Source organism: Lepisosteus oculatus, chromosome 1 (genome assembly GCF_040954835.1).
Source record: "Lepisosteus oculatus isolate fLepOcu1 chromosome 1, fLepOcu1.hap2, whole genome shotgun sequence".
In the NCBI taxonomy this organism is placed as follows: Eukaryota; Metazoa; Chordata; class Actinopteri; order Semionotiformes; family Lepisosteidae; genus Lepisosteus; species Lepisosteus oculatus.
Window position 1 is genome coordinate 19,198,218 of NC_090696.1, and position 16,100 is coordinate 19,214,317.

Sequence of the window (16,100 nt, forward strand, 5' to 3'; positions counted from 1 at the left end):
GTACGTGTTCAAGTAATGTTGTAGTTTGTAATAGAATTGGTTTGATTTGTACGCATTCCCAAAAACGAAAACATTATTATTATTATTATATTTTTTGTGATGATAAAAAAATATTTGGGTTGGTCACTTGCTTCGTTCTGGCAGTATTGTATCGGTTGTGACTCAGGAAAAGGCATAGACTCGCGTTTTATTGCAAATTCCCTTAGAAACAAACCTTTTTTAAAAAACAAAACCCCACCTTTACAAAAAAAAAGTGTAATTAGGCCATTTCTTCGGTCGTAAACAACATTTATTTATATTTATATAACGTTTTCGATACATACAGTTCCTGTATCTTAATTATTTTTAAGGATTAAAATCTTTCAAAATAGGAGACGAGACTCCAAACCTCTACGAACACTTCCTAATCCGTCTTCGACTTCATGCGCTCTGCCGCTCGCATAATATTGCAGTTGCGTGCGATTTTTTTTTACTTTCCCAGTGAGAAAGAAAGGAGAAACGTTTTGATTTTTTATGACACGTCTACCCCCCGAAAAGAAAAACAGACAGCACGACAGACCAGCGAGACTGGACCTGACTGACGTGGCCCGAACCGCAGCACCACCGCGGCCCTGCCGAGCGCGAGCGGCTCCAGGAGTGTTGTGGCGCGAGGTCATTGCCGGTGACCCCCTCTGTCGGCGCCATTGAAACTGGAAACGGCACTTCCACGGTCACAGAGAAGCGCTGGTCCGAACCCCAGTGCAACACGAGAGGGTAGAATCGGACAGCCGGGGGGGCCGGTGTGTGCTTGTTGGGAATGGCGGGGGCTGGGGGGGGGTATCGATTGATGGACGTTCTAAAACGTTTTTTTTTAGTTGTCTTTAACGAAACTTTAAAAAAACCCACAAGAATCTCAACATTTTCCAAAATAACTGAGCATCAGTGTAAGGGAATGAAAAGTCAAAACACACGTGAGGCTCTTGCAGTGCCTTTGCTTTCATTGTCTCCGTTTCCGGCTCTTTCCTTCCGTCTGTCCTCTGTGTTTCACGCTGTGTTAAATACACCAGGACACCCAGACTTCGTTATTATTGCAGTATTGGGAAGCAGAGAGTTTGAGTCTGTAGCTCTGGAGGGGATCAGGGGAGCTGGGCTCCGCGGGAATTAAATCCCGGATGAAGCGGATTTGTTCCCAGTCGCCTGTATCGCGTGTCTCGGCACCGAGTCATCTGTGTTTATTTAGAATTGCTGTTGGGGATTAAAACACGACTGAGCGCAAAACCGCGGCGCAGAGACCACCGTTTCGAGCTCAAACGTCCACATTCACGCCAACATAGATATTTCATTCCACCCCGCATCCCGTGCGCTCTGCCTGGGAGAAACACATCCCCTTTCAGCAATGAGATTATTAGCGGTGATCAGGATAAAAGGCGTTTTCCGGCGTCTAAAGGCACTGCGGTAAAATAAAAATAAAAAAATAAATTAACAAATTAAACATACCATTATTGAAGTTATTATTATTATTATATTATATATTCACTTCAATTATATTTTAATTGATGCACACACTACTAATTAATGGCACAGGTTCGCCATGATATATTATTATTATTATTATTATTATTATTATTATTATTATTATTATTATTATTATTATTAAAATAAACAATCCTGCAAAACGCCTAACTCCGGTGAAAGTTAAATTTCAGGTAACTCGATGGCGCGGAGTCGCAATACACAAGCACGCGGAGACGCAGGAGACTCGGGCTGCAGATCCCGAGGTCTGTCCGTGATGAAGCAGCCGGAGGTGGTGCACAGTCGTGCGGGCGGAGAAATCTTTGTGCTCGCAGGTATAATAATCACGCGCCACGGACAAGGACAACAACCCAGGTCTCTGCACCGGCCTGGCTGCTGCGCGCGGCAGCCCTTCGCGTCGAGCCAAGAAAGTTTAGCGATTTTACACGAACCGTAAAATAATGTGCTTTTAAACATACAGGCCTTTTGCACGGACACCAACTACAGGCTTCAATATCATGTGCGTAATGGCGACTTAATTACATGAAACTCATAGGCCTGGAGTTCAACGTGATCGTTCGCATCTTTGTTTCAAATTAAGGAGAAATTCTAACATTGGATTGCGAGTTTTTTTTTTACTGAAAAATATTTATCATCCATCACTTCGCAATATATGTAGCATGTTGTTTCAGTTCTAAATATGATTAAATTAACATAATATGTTTTAGGATTCGAAGAAGGAATTTCCAGTCCTCGTATCTTGTATAAAGTACATGATGTTTTTTTTATGAATTTTGAAAAGTAAGAACACATATAAAAGTCCAATGAATATATGAATCAGCGAGGTTTTGTAAAGCAATCATACGAAAGAAGAATTAATTCATTCTCTTTTGTATAACTGAACAAACAGACAAGCCTAAACGAAAACAAATATTACAAATATCAAGGATGAGTTCACGTTTAAATCTCTTTACAATTAGGTCTCTCAGCATTACATTAAAAATAAATAAATAATAAAAACGCACAAACACAATGAAATTTGTTCCACAGATTTTTTTAATCGAAAAGAATAACATTCTTAATGAAAATGTTAATAATTTAATGGAAATGCTTTTAATTAACAAAATATTAATGGAAACGGATATTGATTGCTTATGATTAAAATAAAAAAGGTAGAGAGGGCATGAAAATAATTAGTGATTATGTAGCTAATTATAACTATTTGTTCTGGTTACTTATAGGTTTTTCATTGAAAAACTTGAACCTGAAAATTAAACTACTGGAATTGAAAGAATTCTAATGCTTCTGTAAACGAGGTTCATGCTAAATTTCGTACAACAATTGTTTTTGCCTTAGCTTCTGTTAAATCTCTTAAATTCTCAGGTTTTTTTTAATTTTAATAAAATTGTAGTGTCCAGAAATGGCCATTTTCAAAATCAAAATAAGGCACTAATACATAAAAAACAAAATCATCCCTGAACTTTCTAAAGAATTGCTGCTCCTTTTTACACACAATAATCAGCATATTTCAAGGCAGAACGTTAGTACATTTATCTTGGAATTATTTAGGAAACTTCACAATACTTTCGAAAAAAGTACAGCGGAATGAATCTACACAGTCCAGATTTTTTTTTAATGCGTCCAAGAAAGTGAATCTGCTTAAGGACATTACAATACGAGCTCAAAAAGCAAGAAGAATATTTAGTTTGCATATTATTCAATAATGTAAGATGGTGTTTGGCTAAATAACCTGATTCAGCAGTAGTTTAATACGCCTTTTCGTAGTAAACTTACGATGATTTTACCGACAGATCAGCGCTGGTTTTCCGTAGTGAAACAAGCCGTGATCGAATTTCTTCTCCGGATTCCTTCGAATCTGTGTTTTTTTTCCCCACTTTCGATGTGAATTTGACATTCGCTTGCTTGTCGCGTGCTTGATTTACCTCTGTCGCCTGCGAGCTTCTCAACTGGTCGCGCGGCTCCGCTCGGGCCGAAAGCCTTTCTCTTTGTTCCCCGGCGGGAGGGTGCTTTTACCCCGCTCGGCTGGCTAGATGGCGCCCTTGCTCCACGCTGGAGCTCCGAACCGCTACAACTTGACCTCGCTGACGTCACCGCAGTCTGGAGCACCAAGGCCACTTTCAAAACCCCATTGGTCTGAAAATCACGTGGCGGGCGCTGTGCATCCATAATTATGTTGCTGATATTTTTTTTTGCCACCCAAAAAGATGTCAGCTCCCAACCGCCGTAATCTTCCTCGCAGCCCTGACTCCTGAACCAACAATGTCATGTCCCAACAACGTAGCTACGGGGTCGTTTCTCATGGATTCTCTGGTGGGACCCTCCGCGTACCGAAGTGAGGGGTATTCGGCCGCCTCCGGGATGTACATGCAGACGGGCGCCGAGTATGGCTGTACAGTGATGAGGAACTGTGGAATCCTGCCTTCCTCTCTCCCCAAGAGGGACGAACTCAGCCCGGTCAGCCTGCCTCTCGGCTCCTACCACCCCTCGCCTTACCTGGCGCAGCTGGACACGTGGGGGGGGGACCCCAAGGGCTCGTGCAGGACAGACCAACCTGTTGCCAGACCCCTGCCCTCCTGCTCCTTCCCGGCGGGCAACGTCAAGGAGGAAAGTATGTGCTGCATGTTCCGGGCGGATGTCAACGGGGCCAAGGGGCCGGGGGAACCGACCACCTACACCCGACTCGGGGCGGAAAGGAGCCCGCCACAGCGCGCGGTGCCGGTGCCCGGCTACTTCCGCGTCAGCCAGGGTTACCCGGGGGAGAAGGCGCAGGAGGAGGGGGAGTTCGGCCCTGGTTTCTCCTCGGTGGGCAGCCTGGCGTCTCCCAGCGAGACCGCCGCGGTTGCCGGGGTGCCCGTGCCCGAGGCTTTCTCGGAAAACGGCGAGCACGACCGGGACTCGGGCCCCGCCGGCGTCAAGAGCGAAGACGCCGCGGCGGCGAAGAGATTAGCCGAACCCGAGCCGGAGCGGCTCTCCAAGACGGACAGCAGCACGGACATCTCGGACAGCGAAGCGAAAGGTAGCCGAACCCCCAGCGCCAACAGACACACACCTTTACAGATTAGCGCCCTGCAGCTGCTGAGCTGAACCACCCGACAACACAAGTTTTCCCTAGAAGACTGCATGCGAAAATGGCTCTTAGAAAACTGTTTGAGCGGGGCTTATCGGGGGAGCAGTGTTATTAATATTTTTACATTCCGTAGGCCGACGTAAAAGGTCTAAGAAACCAAATGCAAAGCTTCTGTGTTTTCTCCCTTTCCCTTCAAGTTTTTAAAGTTAAGGATACTGCTCTAAATCAAGCGTCTTTGTGGTCGCGCGTCGTCTCTATGCGTGCAGTTACGCTTACTCTCTGGTTGATTTGCGTGCAACGAAGCGTGCTTTTCATCAACAAGGTGAGATACAGAACGCCAATACTGGGCAGGAGGGCCAGGAAATCTGCGACCGCAACCCCCCGTCCCCCCCACACATACACACCTCCATTAATTGACAGAAAACCTCAAGGCACTTGCCCAAGATCAACATTTCGTGGAAGCGGAATTATTATGTTTTGCGTGTTTAAAGGGAAATAAGGCGTTGCTTGGTCGCTTTTCATATTATCAACACACACAGCACGATTAAAAGCACTGCTTTAAACGGTGCCGAATCGCCTGATAATGAATATTTTCAGTTCTTTGAAGATGCGGGGCTCACGCGGGTAATTATAGGAGACGGGTCTGTGCTAATTCTCACCAAGGATGATGGAATTTCCCTATTCACCTCTAATCATCTTTTTATTTGACAGGGATAATGGCCGGCCGTGCCTACCAAGAACAGCGCTTAGAAAGCGCTAGGAAGCCCGCTTCACGGCTCGCAGGAGCGCGAGTAAATACAGTCGCAGATGACAGGGCTCGGTCTGCTTATGACTTGTGTTACCGCGCTGTAAAGGCGAAGGGGCGATAAAACGAGAAGAGCGGTAATTGTGGCGGAGGAATCGGATACGACTGCAGGGGAACTCACCGAGGCCGGCTGCGAAATAAAACAGCCTTAACTTTTTTTCACGCCCTCGGATACTTGATACCTTTATGTTTTCTGACGTGTTGCGCCACCCCCCCCCCCAAAAAAAAATAAATAAAGATATATCTATATCAATATATTTTGAAAATGATCTGTCGCCGTCGAGGCAGGCCCGATACTCGAACCGTGCGTCTACATTTCACCATGAGAAGATCCAACGTCAGGCTCGGTCTTTCTCAGATTACAAAGAAAGGTTTCAGAATATTGACTAGGTGACATGCCATTTCTACTGCTGATGCAGAACTGATGAAAGTAAAAATCTGTGCTTTGGCTTTTATGTACTATGTACTGGGGCTAACCGACACGAATTGCTATTATTCTATTCTAATATCACGTCCGTGGTGTTTGGGATGCGGTGCTCGATTCGCTGTAGTACAAGTAACACCTAGTACGTGGTTTATCCCTTTAAACAGCAGGTTTGTCTTTGCGGTTATTTTTTTACGAGATCTTGGAAAGCTAATTCACAGCCAGGGCTCTATAAAAACAGAGGTGTGTTCTTTTTTAAGTGGGACTTTCTAATAATAAAAACTAAGATAAGCCGTGTTGCGTTAATACACGAAAGAACCGATCAACATCTTCAGTGTCTGTGAAATGCATGCGCATATATACGGACATATTAAATATTCATAAAAAAAAACTTTTTTAAGAGGTTCAGTCATCTTCAATAATATTCCTCGAATCCCCTCAAATCGATGCCTCATTTGCCCGACATTGAGCTTATGTTGTTGTTTATAGTCACTCGTTTTACTGTTTTCAAATGAAATATTTGAATTTTCTCCAAATAGCATAATGGAAAAATTAAATGTGCCAGTTATGCTTCGAATACATAAAGAGAGAAAGCAGTAGACAAACAAGCAAGTTTCTGTGATAGCTACATGTGTAAATATATTTGTTGTTGACTTTAGTGATAACGAAGTACAATTTTAATTTTAATATATCGATTAATTTGATTGAACATTATATGCACGAGTTAGGCTCGAAATAAAGTAATAAAACAGGAAAACTGGGCTGTGAAACACACTCACGCATAGACACAGTAAACAATACAGCCCAGTGTTCAGAACGATTCGGAAATGTTGGCACGAAACGCAGACCTGATACAATTGTGGTTTCAGGGCTGGTTTATACAGTAGTAGTACTGTGTGATAAAAATAGTGAGAAAAAGGAAAATGATTTTTATTGAACATGTGGTTTATAGTTTCAGCCTGCTGTGTCACATAATCCAGACGGGAAGTAAATAATACTTCGATAGAATCTCTCTTGGATTGTTTTTATGATATGCCTCGCGCTTAACAGTTCATATCGCCTTTAATGAGTGTTGTAGGCGAATTAACAGCTCATCTTTATGTGCCGATTATATTCACGAGGCGGGTATTTGTGAGATGAAGGAAATTATACCTTGTGAAGATCCTGTATTGCAAAAAAAAAGTGTAGCACTAAAATGTAAACACCATAACACACCTCGCTAACAGACACATTAATAAACCTTTAAAGAATCTACATTTTTATATTGAAATCGATGCAACATGCTTTGTTACTGTATTATGTAACAATGCATGTAGTATATCAATTAACTGCAAATTCGTTTAAGGCTTTATTTGAATATTAAAGTGCAATTAAAAACTAAAAGTAAAAAAAAAACATCCGTAAGATTTTTAGTTTTTCGTTAATGTTTGTATTGGATTGATTTAATAATATAGCTACAACCTAATCGTTTAGGGTTTTTTTTATATGAGCAATATTAATACGTCACCTTAATGGTTATTTTGTTAATATTTGAAAATCACACCCAGGGGTTTACTATTTGTGCAATTCCTGGAATATTAATTCCAGCAATATTCCATAATAATATCTTACTTGTAAAACAATTTGAGATTTCTTCACGTATATGTGACAAGAATGTATTAAATACCCTTCGCGCTCTGCGTCTGCTTTGACGTTTAATTGAAAACATTCGAATACAGAAGGATACGCCTGAAAATCTCATTTAAAAATACCGACACATAAATTCTGCTCTTTGTTTTTCTGAGGGAAAAGGTAAAGTTGATAAAAAATGGTTTACTAAATGGTATTTAATTAAACGGGGAAGGTATAAAACGAATTGTCCCTACAATCAAAACGCGTGCAGGCGGTTCCGATCCCCGATCCGATCGGAGAAACTTGCTCGTTCGATATTCCTGTCCGTCCGAGGGGAAAGTTCTGAATCTCGTGACAATTTGTGGATGATTCTCCTCTGAAAACCCCAGAACTGTCGAGAACTGTCGTGTCTGAAAATCAAAGCCGCGAGGCAAGCCGCAGATTTCAGTGGAGGCTGACCAACTTACTCCCCAAAATCACATTTTAATGTTCTTCCTGCTGCTGAAGGGCTTTTCCTCACAACAACCAAAACCATAATTTTACAAATAACGGACAGATACACAACCACACAACATGATGGGTCGCTTTTAAAGTATCCTTTAATATTTATGTGTAACAGTTATAAAAGACGTGACTTTTGCGCATTAGTCCATTTTTTTCACATCACATGTTTATTTGTTTTTTACTGAAATGGAAATATACGGTTCATTAAAGACATCAATTACATCTTTTAAAACCTAAGAGCTTCGCTCGCAACTCCCAGCCTGCCAGGAGACCTGGGTGCAAGCTGGCGATAGGAAACGTGCGCGTCCTGTACCCTCGAGCTGTCCAGTCGGCTGGGCGAGGGGACAGTGTCTGCTGGGCCGTCAGCCGGGTGTCTCGAGACAGGCCAACAGCCTTTCCTTTCCGATTTCAAGGGCAGCTCGACGCCGCGAGAACATCCGCTCTTGAGACGGATGCGCTTACGCGCTCTTCCCGTTTGTCAGGCGTCTGTTGATTTTTTGTGTGTGTGTGTGTGATTTAAAAAACAGAAACTCAAATGCTGAGCCATTCGTGTGGGTGCTACATACGTCTCCGTCTTTGTTGTTCCCCGCAGAGAACTCGAAAGCCGAAAAAGTCGCAGGAAACTGGCTGACAGCGAAGAGCGGGCGGAAGAAGAGGTGCCCGTACACAAAGCACCAGACGCTGGAACTGGAGAAGGAGTTCTTGTTTAACATGTATCTGACTCGGGAGCGCCGCCTGGAGATCAGCCGGAGTATTAACCTCACCGACAGACAAGTGAAGATCTGGTTTCAGAACCGGAGAATGAAATTGAAGAAACTCAACAGGGAGAGCCGAGTGCGAGAGCTGTCTACAGGTTACAGCTACACCTGAGAAGCCTTCCACCGCTTCCAAACAACCACAACCACAGCAGCAAAAAGATTGAAATAAAAAAAAGCAGAGCATGCAGTTTCCGTCGTCCGACAGCCAAAAACATAAACTCAGTTTTTTAAAATAAAACCGACGAGTAGCATTTCAATACAGAATTAAAAAAAATGGGCAGGTTCTCGAGTCAGGTGAAATATCTGTATAACCTTTCGATTGTTAAAGAAATATCTTTGTAAGGACTTTCTTGGAAGTGTGGGGCGCTGTTCTGACAGCGATACGGTTTTGAAAATGGAATTATATTGTTTGTGCATTGTGTCCAAAGTGAAAATGCGTTTCTTCCACTGTCTGTATGTAAAAGAAAAAAACTGACACACACTTTGCCCTGCAATTTCATTCATCGTGTTGAAATTTATTTTATGTTATTTTCGTGGATGTGTTATTTGTAACGAGCTGTTGTTGTTTTTTTTTTCCCTTCGGTGCACTATTTAATATGACCTGTTGTATTTGCATGTACTTTGCTTCACTGAGCAATAACATATCTGATATATAGAGAGAGAGAGAGAAAGAGAAAAAATAAAAATACATTTTTTTTGTAGAAAATCCACTTGAATCAAAAAGACTGCAGAGGGGATTTGGAAAGTTATTTTCTCCCAGGAATGTTCCTTTCCTAACCCGTTCCTGTTCCCCGCGCTTGTCCTTTATGGCTTTATGGGAGAAGGAGAGAGGGAGGGAGAGAAAGAGGGAGAGAGTGTGGGGGTGTGTGGGGGGGGGGGGAAGAGAGATCGTGGCAGTTTTAATATAAGTGAGAGACCATAACGTTGATTTAAATATTATCCAGGTGACCACGATAAGTCAAGGTCATAAAACAGTAATGTCAGGACGGTCCTGGAAAAGCGCTGGAGGTGGTTTTTATGATCTGCAAATATAATGTGCCGCAGCAGTAAAGGATGCGTTAAAGGTGAGCGGAGGAGGGCTAATTCACAGCGCTCGGGCTGCGGTGTGTGGAGTCGGGACTCACTCCGCAGGTTCTGGTATTGACGCGACATTTCATTTAGGATAGCGGCGCGCCACTCACAGCAAAGGAATGGATACTGGAGACCGGAGACGGACCAGCTGGCCGCCGCCGCCGCCGCGCGTCCGGGGAAGCCGAAGGTAGGACGAGACATGGCGAATACTTTTTTTCTCTCTCGGAGACGCTGAGGGCTCGTGCTCCTGCCGGGGTTCTCCGCTCAGCGCCTCGCGCGTGGCTTTGATCAGCTAGCTGCAAGATTCTTTTTTTGTGTGTGTGTGTGTGTCAGATAAACACCACCTTCGTGCACGGTTCCGCGGTGGCGGAGGACGGTGGGGGGAGATGCTCGTGGAATATTCCTCGCGCCGCTGGGAGTTTTTCCTGTGGCTGTTGTGCGATTGTGTCTGTGAGACTTTGAAGTTGGACGAGCCTTGCCTGTGTCTTTTTTTTTTTGCTTGTTTGCTTCTTTGTTTGTTATGGTCACCGTCAGAAAAAAAAAGTTGGGCTGTGCTGTCCCTGGGGTGTTCGGTGCAAGTGCGTGCAGTCTGATTTGCTTTTCCGTTGGCATAGCGATGCAGTTAGAGAGCGATTATTCAGAGCACGGAGGGATTACTGGCAGTGACTGACAGACACTTCCTCAGGTACGTGCGGGGAGTGAGACCGGGGCCGCTGACTGGCACTTCAATAGAAACAATCGCTTCCTTATTGAAATGTGTTTTTGTAATGCCTTTGCTGACCTAGTAGTTTGGGGGTTGTTGTTTTTTTCAGACGTTTGTGCGCTTAACGAAGTGTTCACTAGTCAGGCGGGCGGAAGGCGAGCTTTTTTGGTCAGAGGCGATGTGCTTCTGAGAGGCAGGTAGCGACTCTGGGACGAGATGAGAGCTTCTGGGTGAAGAAGCCGGGTGGTGCCGTACTCCGCGCGCCCCCCTTCCTTTGTCCATCTCTTTTTATAACTTCTGCGTCTTCCAACTCTTCGCCGGCGCTCCTCCTTCAGAGCCTGTCGTTCAGGCTGGCGGTGTATCAGAGTAACCCCCCACCACCACCACCACCCTCCTCTTCCCCGCACACCCCCCCCCCCCACCCCTCTCCCTTCACGTGCAGCTGGTGCGTGGTTTAGGTAGTTTCATGTTGTTGGGATTGACTTCCTGGCTCGGCAACAAGAAACTGCCTTGATTACGTCAGTTCGTCTTCATCAAGGGCGACAAGTTCCGTCACCTTCACTATCCCAGTCCGCGACTGGCGTCGTACAACGAACCGCGCTCCTCCGCGCCCGGGCGGGCGAGCCGTAATCCCCTGCCCATCACCTCTTTTTATTTCTCTTTCTCTGTGGGAGAAGGGGCACTTAAAAAGGAAAACAGCAGCGAGAGGCTCCGAGGCACGGCAGGGATACAGACAAAAACTGGCGTTGATTTCTGACCAGCAGCGCCTCTGTGACCGGAGCTGGGCTTTAGGCAAACAGCCGTCAAAATGTCGTGTTCCCCCGTTGGAAACAGGCCGTGCATAGATCACAGATCGTATCGTTAGGTGTGTGGTTTAGGATTGAAGACATGCACAAAGGTGTCCCCAGCCCTCACAGCAGCGGCTAGAGGAAGGATGTAGAGAGAGTTTGTTTACCAACAGCGCCTACAGACACCCTCTAATGTATTGGTGCTCGGGGGGAAATAACTCTTATCGCACAGACAGTGGCAGCGCCACAATTGGCCTACGTAGAAGAGCGAAGGACAGGGGCGGATTAGTGGAGGCCAGCCGAGCACGGTGGGCTAGCGCGGGTCACCGTGGGTAGGAGGTATCCTGCCCCCCAGCATCGCACAAATCAGGCTGTAGCTAAATGCCACATCCAGCTGATGTCCTGCCTGCGGACAGCCGTCTCGCGCGCTTCTCCGCCTGGCCGTGCGCGGGCGTAGGTGCGCTCACGCTCTCTTGCCTGCGGCTCGGCGGAGATGCCGCAGCCGAAGGGTGATTGTCAGCGGCCCTGAATGGGAGTGAATCACTGTTATAAATAAGCTGCAGAAACATCATGCTGAAGATTGATGGAACCCCGGCGCATCCATTTAGTTCTTTGCGAGGGATCCCAGTTTAGCTGGGAATCGTACAGTAATAGGCAGGCAGCAGGTATGCATTAGCAGTAATTGAAATTGAACAGTACGAGCACATTTCCCTGTCATCCACAGGCACGCTCTCTCCTCCAAGCATTCTATGTATATAAAGACAACAGTGAAGGATATATAACGGTACTTAATGTCGCAAAAACAAAATCTATATCATACATTATGAGGTGGTACTATTATTGCTAAAATAAGTAAAGTGTGCTCGGGTATAATGGACTGGTGATGATGGAAGTGTTTTTGGGTTTAATAAAATCTCAGTTGGACTCAGCCGGCTCTCATGTGTCCTTTCAAAAACAGGTATTTAACACAATATTGCCATACACGCACAATGGAGTGTCATCGGATTTTTGAAAGCCGCAAGGCACCATCCCCACAATTTAAAGCCACGTAACACCACGGGGAGCATAAATATGTCGTGTCTGCGAGGTGTCCCATCGCAATGGTGCACCTTTCCCCGCGTGCCGCCGCGCCGTGCCGCGCGGCCCATCTGAAAGGTTCGGGTCTTCCGCGCGAGCTCGGTGTCAGCCTGGCTCGCGGGTTTCAGTCACGGAAAGGAAAATCTCTTTCTCCCCTCCCCCTGACGTCCAAGCAGAAACCGCTACCTTCAAAAACAGAACAATTACCTTCTGGTGCAGGCACTGCACGGCCTATTGATGGAGTGTTTGCCAAGGCAGAAATGTGAAGACGAGGTGGTTTGGGGATATTTCCGTCTTCTTTAGTTATATTAATGGCGAGCGAACAGCACTAGCTAATTGTGAGAGTGTGTCATATATTTCATCTCGTGTATCCAGAATGCACTGTGAATATCAATGGGTGTCCCCTCGCGGAGGGTATTAGCGCGTTCATTTATTGAGAGTTATGGAATACAGAGAAGAAAAAGAACATGTTATGTTTGCATTTTATTGTCGTTTTTGATACTGCCACAAGTGCTATTTATGACATACGGAAATATCTATAGTGCATGAAAGATCTTTTTCTTGGCTTCAGGGGACACATGGCTGATATGTCTCTGTTTTTGCGTGGGGAGCAGCACAGCGATGCTCGGTGATATTAAGCAGCCCGCTTTGGCACAGCGCGGCGGGTACCTTTTCTTTAATAATACCGGACTGCAGTCTAAGATCGTCTTTTTTCTTGTTCATTTCAAAAGATGACATAATTAATCCAAAGCAAACAGATACCTCCAAAATCCGACAGGCACGTTGAGAAAGCTGCGGGCATTTTCTTCTCTTTTACTTCAGCTGAATGTTAAAACGATAGTTAAGTAAATCCTAACTTATTTTAAACAATAAATACACTCGTGCCTATCGCCCTTTCCTCAGGTGCTGTAAAATTGCCTTTTTTTTGCAACCCGCGTCGTCTTTGGATAAACATAATCATTATCACTAGTAACTAACAGTATAGGAACTAATAGTTTTAGTAACGTAGTATTTGTAAATGCAGAACAGAAGATCTTGTATTTACAGATGGGCTGGATTAGTGGGTTTCTTAGTATTGCAGTACTATTCTCACTGTGTCTTCAGCCCTACGTGTCTATGTTTTAAGTAATATCTGTAAGGTTTATTACCGAAGCTAAGGTTCTGTGATATGTCATGTATAGTCCGAGAACTGTGTGCACACTGTTCCGATGCACGACGCTGGCCATCTGTAAAGTGGTCAATCCTGTCGCTTTTATTTTGAAATGTATTAAAATATTTTAATGAAGACTGAGGTGTACCCAGATGCACACAGATGAAAGATAAGATGTTATTAGACGAAATGGCACGCAGGAAAAACAAGTATTCATTGGAAGCTGACCCCTAGAATGGACGGCCAAGTAGGAAGTATGGACGTCAGATTGTAATATCAGAAATATACTGGTATCTGATTGTATCATCGAAATGTTTGCCTTTCGGTAATACTGCTGGCTGAAACTTGTTGAGAGAGCTGTAGAAATCCAAGCTGGTGTGGAAGTTGCGCAATTTTCTTAGTGATGCGTTTTTACAGATGTTTTGTATGTATTTGCCGTCGGTAAATACAATCTGTTTTCATCGCAATGGGCGTTCATTTTATTCAAGCTGGGAAGAATTTCACATTTCAATTTTTGGCATCATTATCATTTACAGCTGTTTGTTTTGTTTTTTATCTAAGTCGATATATGTACAGCTCCGTGTGCTCGTAAAAGGAATGTTAAAACCTTTTAGATGGTATCTTCGGGGGAAAAAACGACCTAGCGAGTTTTAAATAAATATTAGACATTGAGAAAATACTCACTTCTCCTTAAAGCCATCTATAATAACTTTTAAAAGAGTTTAGCACCTAATAGTTCATCCACTGAGCTACTGTCGTTGACACCTCAGTATAAAGCACTCTAGACCAGATATACATATCTACATCCCCCAAAAGTTAAAATGCCATTTTAACTATGTACGGAAACCGCGTAACCTATTGAATTGCAGACGGACACATGCATATTTTATATTTTAGTAGGCACAGATTTGTCCTCTCAGCACGGATAATTTGCCTCCTTTAAAACTAAAATCTGCAGAGGATTGTTGAGTTGTGTTTTTCGGTGATCGGAAGAGAACAGATAGTAAGGCTGGCGTTGCGACTCGGCGTGCATTTCCTACTCTACTACTTTACAAACCCTCTTTCTTCTTATTCGGGCTTATTTCCTAGCTCTGGTGGTGGGTTTTGTTCTATATATTTTTTAAATTTCCAAAACAGATATTTAATATAATTTTCAATTTTCAAAAACAATTTTTCCCCCCCGTATTTCTGAGGACGGGAGCCACCGCGGACATTTTCGGAATCGGCTCTTACTCCTTTTCTGCTGCCAACCGAAACGCAGAACAGAAAAATACATTTTCTTTATGGTCGACCCATAAAAACAAAAAAAAAACACTAAACAACCCCAATTCCGCCAACAACCACGAAAGTAGCTGTCGCGTCATAATCACATCGTCTACCAAGGGAATCAGTGTAAATACCTGTAAATGTAACAAGAAAAGTGAATTTATATGAACGCACACACCATTTGGGCATCTCAGGACATCAAAATCTGCTCCAAAATCTAATCTATTGAAGAGAAAAATACAACAACGCTTTTTAAAAAATACAGAATACGTTTGGTGCTTTTATACACATTGTGTAGTTATTATTTCAACAACAATCATTCTTACTCTTCCTATTATAGACGTTCAGCAGTTCTCTTCCTGCAATGCGGTAGTCTGTATCATTCCCGGTGTCTGAAATGGGTCTCAGATGGCTGTGCTGTGTGTGTGTGTTTTCCTGTTTTCCCGGACTGGTGCTTGTGTGGGCAGAGGACACATTTGTCTGGAATCCAAAGTCATTTTCACGCGGGGAACCTGCGCGAGCGGCCCTGAGGAATGCCGGGTAAACAAAGACCAGCACGGCTCGCGGGCAAGCCGGGCGCGCGGCCGCTCGGGTGGGGGAGATCGGAGGGAACATCGGACCCTCGCAAAACTTTTTTCCTTAGCTTCCAGCATTCTCCGGTTTCGCCGAGGCTTTCAAACACCGTACCCCTGTTATTCATTTCGAAAAGCTCTGAGCCGATTAAACGCGTGACAGGCCGCTCTCTGTCTTTGAAGAAAATCTCCGGCTTTCGAGAAGCTAAACATTAATCCACAGACCTGTGCTGTGTTGAAGATGCCGATACTCGAACTTCTCCGACAAGGAGTGGTTTTAAATTATAGTTACGTATTAGTGTTGCTCATGTCGCTGTTTTGTTGGAATTTGACTGGAAGATTATACTTGAAATTTACCCGGGATCCCTCTCTCCTTCCTGGTGTAATTATTGTTAATGTACAATCTCTAGGTTTTGTTATGTTCCCTTTATTGAACAAAGAGCCAGAAATCAAATTAATCAGAATCCCATTAAATTCTGGATGATAATATCCTGGTTTTCCTGGTTCATAAGATAATTGGGGATTTATTATAGACGAACACTGACGGGCTGTGGGACGATTAGGGGAATGAAATCGTTTAGCTTAATTAATAAAACGAATCCGCGCACTGCCGAAATAATTGAGGCTAATTAAAACCCTACACGACTACAAAGCCGGACTGCTCGTGCAATAAAACCAGCTCATAACTTTCTCGCTTGATAACTCTTCGGAAATCGAGAGCGGCTTTATCGAGATCAGCTTTTGTCCATTGTAAATATTCAAACCGCTCAGACAGTTGTGTTTGCCTTTTTT

General features: G+C 44.1%; 2 protein-coding genes across 2 annotated transcripts in view; both read left to right on the forward strand.

Annotated features, from left to right (window-relative positions):
• Positions 1–3,568: 3,568 nt before the first annotated feature.
• hoxc10a (homeobox C10a) lies at positions 3,569–9,384 on the forward strand. Its single transcript, XM_006629268.3, has 2 exons — positions 3,569–4,528; positions 8,516–9,384. Exons 1-2 carry the CDS (start codon positions 3,772–3,774, stop codon positions 8,791–8,793), a joined length of 1,035 nt encoding a protein of 344 aa, XP_006629331.1. The 5' UTR covers positions 3,569–3,771; the 3' UTR covers positions 8,794–9,384.
• A 200-nt stretch (positions 9,385–9,584) lies between these two features.
• hoxc8a (homeobox C8a) overlaps positions 9,585–16,100 on the forward strand; it is a 31,935-nt gene continuing 25,419 nt past the window's right edge. Inside the window, exon 1 of the transcript XR_011189039.1 lies at positions 9,585–9,939. The gene's annotated coding sequence lies outside the window, so the exon portion shown is untranslated. The remainder of the gene's footprint in view (positions 9,940–16,100) is intronic.

Excerpts from the sequence above, each read along its gene's own strand:
- hoxc10a (XM_006629268.3), top strand. The coding sequence starts at position 3,772 with ATGTCATGTCCCAACAACGTAGCTACGGGGTCGTTTCTCATGGATTCT. Across the intron at positions 4,529-8,515 it reads CTCGGACAGCGAAGCGAAAG|AGAACTCGAAAGCCGAAAAA; the intron begins GTAGCCGAACCC and ends TGTTCCCCGCAG.